Source organism: Arvicola amphibius, chromosome 1, assembly GCF_903992535.2.
Source record: "Arvicola amphibius chromosome 1, mArvAmp1.2, whole genome shotgun sequence".
Classification (NCBI taxonomy): Eukaryota; Metazoa; Chordata; class Mammalia; order Rodentia; family Cricetidae; genus Arvicola; species Arvicola amphibius.
In genome coordinates, this window is record NC_052047.1 from 108,441,566 (window position 1) to 108,446,128 (window position 4,563).

General features: G+C 35.2%; 1 protein-coding gene across 1 annotated transcript; it reads right to left on the reverse strand.

The window, feature by feature from the left end:
• LOC119821808 (olfactory receptor 2D3-like) lies at nt 1-924 on the reverse strand. Its single transcript, XM_038340926.1, has one exon. It carries the CDS (start codon nt 922-924, stop codon nt 1-3), a length of 924 nt encoding a protein of 307 aa, XP_038196854.1.
• Nucleotides 925-4,563: the final 3,639 nt, after the last annotated feature.

Below are 4,563 nucleotides of genomic sequence, written 5' to 3' on the forward strand. Positions count from 1 at the left end.
CTATTTTGCAGTTATTCTTCTGAGAGCCCCTTTAACATCCTTGTTCCTCAGGCTGTAAATGATAGGATTAAGCATGGGGGTCACTGCTGAATAGAACACTGAAATCATTTTATCCTTTTCATTCATTGTCTTGGAGTTTGGTCTCATGTAGGCAAATATTGCTGAGCCATAGAAGAGGACAACAACAATGAGATGGGACCCACAGGTGGAGAAGACCTTTAACCTCCCCTCCCCAGACTGCATCTGGATCACAGTGGAAATGATGTTCCAGTAAGAGATGAGGATGAGGGAGACAGGAGCTAGGAGGATTACCACACCCATTGCAAAGATGGCCATTTCTGTGCTGTAGGTGTCTGCTGAAGCCAACTTCAGGAGGGCAGGAGGTTCACAGAAAAAGTGGTTAATGACATTGCTTCCTCGGTAAGGGAGACGCAAAGTGAATGTAGTATCTACCATGGACACAAATGCACCACTGGCCCAGGACCCTGCAGCCAGCTGGACACAAACCCAGTGTGTCATGATGGTGGAGTAGTGCAGAGGCTTGCAGACAGCAACATATCGGTCATAGGACATCACTGCCAGGAGTGCACACTCTGTACACCCAACCAGAAGTAACACTACAATCTGTGTTGAGCATCCAGCAAAAGAAATGGTCTTTTTCTTCACCAGGAAGTGGACGAGCACCTGTGGAACTGTGGTGGTAGAAAAGCAGAGATCGGCAAAGGACAGGTTCCTAAGGAAGAAGTACATGGGTGTGTGGAGTCTGGGGTCTGAGTGGATGAGCACGATGATCAGCAGATTTCCCAGCACAGTGAGCAGGTAGATGAGGAGAAAGAGAAAGAAGAGCAGGGCTTGGGTCTGCGGGTCCTGTGAGAGGCCCAGAAAGATAAATTCTGTCACAGATGATCTGTTGTCCTCACCCATGAATAATTACTTATCTCTGTAGAAGAGCTTCAAGGAAAAAGATGCACATGTATCAGCTGCTTCAGAATATCTACATAACTGGGTATTTTATCAATTTAAAATTGGAGTATTGAGTTCTTTAAGGCTATTTCCATGTTCTGAAAGACTGAATTTTCTTTTGTACTGTTTGGTCTGTCAACAGAGATACAAAGACTACTTTTGTTCTTCCCTTGCATCTTCTTGTGGTAGTAGAAAGAAAAATAGCATGCTGTGTGTTAAATCACCAATCCACCTCTGTTCCTCCTAATGAGTTTAGGGGCCTGTTGGTGCTTCTCAGATTATATTTATCCTTTATGTAGGTCTGAGGAGTTAGCATGTTGAGATGAACTTAATTAGCTATGTTTGACATTGTGAACTCTGTGATAATATTTATGAAGCCTTTCTATTTTACTGTTTGCAAAATAATTCTAGAGTATCTCTCTTTAGAGTGAAGAATTAAAGGGGTTAGTATTCTATGTTCCTGTCTACCACGCTAATTTAATTGTGTCCAAAGTAAGCAATGTTCTGTGGGTTATCAATAAAAATACTCATGTCTTTGGTTGTAACACTTAGCACCTTCAAGTCTCCAAAGTCTGTCTTCTGTACAATTTTATATTTCTTTGCACACGACACAAAATTTCATCTATTTGTATCACCTGGTGGCAATCATTGGTGACATTTTCATTTTGTTCTCCTTTAAGCCACTTAAGTATATAATATAGAGTTACTACCATTCCTATAGCACAAAATATAAACATTACTCAAATTGCTAGTAACTCTGAATGCTTCTGACTCTGTCTTGAAAGTTTTCTTCTTCCTTCTTGAAGCATTGCCTGTAGATGAGGTTAAAGTCTCCTTGTGAGGCCCTCTGTCTATGGCTCATATCTACTCCTTGCACAAACACAGACAACTTCTTTTTCTTATTCAGGTTGTGCAGCTCTCCTGTTTAGCAGAGTAGCCTACAGAGAGACAAGTAACACTCAAGTGTACCTTTAGTTTTATTTCCATGTTTTAGTGCTACAGTGATTATTATTAAGAAGGCAAACATTAAGAAATGAGACAAATATCCATTATAGATAATTTCATTGTGGATCTTTAAAATACCCAACCCAGTTCTTGGCTTATACGATGGAGTAGGTATTATTCTTTGGAGGCATCAGAGTGGGAGAGATATGAAAATAATTAAGATATTATACACATATATGAACTTTTATAAAAATAAACTTTTTAAAGTTCTACTATTTTATGCCTTCTCTATTATTATATATCTCAAAGAGAAATTATCATTATCATATATAAGACTTAAACTAGACATTAACATTTTCCAAAATTACAAAAAGATTATTATTTGTATATATATTATGGCTTCCAGCTGAGTATTTTTATGGGAATTTTATGTGTTTCTGAATCCATATGTGACTTTGTGCTTTTTATTTAACTTTTTTCGTCTGTTTCTTTATTTTTTCCTATTCTAATTTGATTGTTTTTGTTTCATATTATGAAATTTTATTATTATTCCTTATACCTGTTTGTTCCCTAAAGAGAGACATGAATGTTGAGGATTCATGTGGGGATGGGGAGGATCTCAGAAGTGTGGGGAAAGGCAAAACTGTAAACAGAACATATTTTATAAAAAATAAATTTTTAAAAAAGAACAAAATGGAAAAAATAACTAGCATATAAAAATATCTGTACTGAGGTCCTTAGAAACTACTCTTATGTCCCCAAAAAATAGTTCAGACATAGTTAGCCAACCCACAGTAAACACACTGCTAATGAATAGTAGAGATCTTTAGGGTGGCAAAACATAGTGGAAACAGGGAACATAACACAGGAGAACTTTACTCTATTTTATGCTTACATAGAATGATCAATTTTATTTTTCAGTTTAGCCAGCATTTTCTGAGTAAAAAGAACTAATTAGATTTTGAAATAAGTAAACAGTTAAAATGAATGTATGCAAGAATTTGAAACACACAGGCCAGAATGAAAGTAATGTCAGAGCCCTTCAGACACTCTAGGAGCCATCACAAAAAGATGCCTGTGGAATAGGACTTAATACTAATATTAGTATTTCCAATAAGCAAAATTAACTTATATCATTAAGTCTGTCTTAGTTGAATGATTGAGAAGATAGGGACAAACAAAACGTGCTCACATAATTTATCACAGTAAAAACATATCACTGGTTTTCAGCATGTTTGCTCATGCATTTCACACAGACAGATATAAATAAATAAGCATGTATGTTTAAAAATAAGCTTGTGATTTATTGAGTCTATGGAGTATAAAATGTCTAAACCTGACTACAAAGATTCAAATTTCAAAAGAAACTGATAACTTTGACTCAAATGATTTAACTGTATATTATCACAAAACCCAATGGGATGAAAGACATAAAAAATAACTGTGACATATACCAGAGCAAATATTAAGGACTTTTTAAGGAGTCTGCAATAATAAACTAATAAAGAAAAAATAATAATTACTATGGAATAAATAAAAATACCACTGGTAGTTCTTAATAGATTAGATTCTCAGTAGAATTTAACACATCCAAATTAAAATTAGATGCCTCAGAGGGTCAACACCTGATGGAAGATATTTTTAAATATATGATATGAAAATTAGGTATGAATAATTACTGAAAATGTGAATTACTATGATTAGTATACATATTGTTTATTTCCATAGACAACACCTGAAAATGAACACCTTCTTCTGTAATCGTCTCTTTCAAGTAAGTAGTAATAATGAATTTCTGAGAGTGATGGGATTACAACTCACAAATCTCTTCAAGTTTGTATGATTTTATTATCTGACTACTCAACAACAAAGAAAATCTTTGTATTTGTAAACAGACAATAAATAATACTTCTCACTGGATCTTTAAGAATCTATCTCTTCCTTATTCCATCATTGTCCCTCTTTTCAGCCTCCTCTCTACATTCTGAAACTTTGTAAACATTACTGTAAGATGATGTTGGGTGGAGACCTCATTTTTAATTCTCTGTGTCTTCTCATCTACCTTTCTGAAGAGAATTAAAATGAACTTCAAATTAAAAACATGAATTTTCTGGAGCTCCAATGTATAAATTGGAATCAAGTTCTCTAGATGCAAGATTTTTTTTCTTAATTACAGTACTCACCCTTTCTTCCTGAGAACCTCGTAATGTCATACAAGGGTTGTTGGTAGAACCTTACAAAGTGAAATCAGGCCTACTTTCATTATGCTCCCAGGTATGTCGGTCCTGTGGTCTCCAGGCTTCATACACTCAAGGAGAGTAGGGAATGTATCCCAACATGATTATTAATTCCTAAATATTACTTATAATGAGATCAGGTGAGATTGTTTTTTGGAACTCATTTGTTTGATCCCCTATTATAAACTTGTAGGTAACATGGTGGTGTTGCACAGTGAGAAGGCTGGCAACCCGTGAGCATTGTAAACAACTCACAACCTCTCTTGAAGAGACTTTATGTTGCTTTCTATTTGATATGATTCTTATTAAGTTTGTTCAAATATTGTTAAAGAAGATAAAAGGATAATAACACAAGTTACAATAGAAATGTTCTGTTTTGTCCTGTTTAGGTATAAAAAGAAGGAAATTCTGCCATCAT

Coding starts and splice junctions, on each gene's coding strand:
- LOC119821808 (XM_038340926.1), bottom strand. CDS start 924: ATGGGTGAGGACAACAGATCATCTGTGACAGAATTTATCTTTCTGGGC.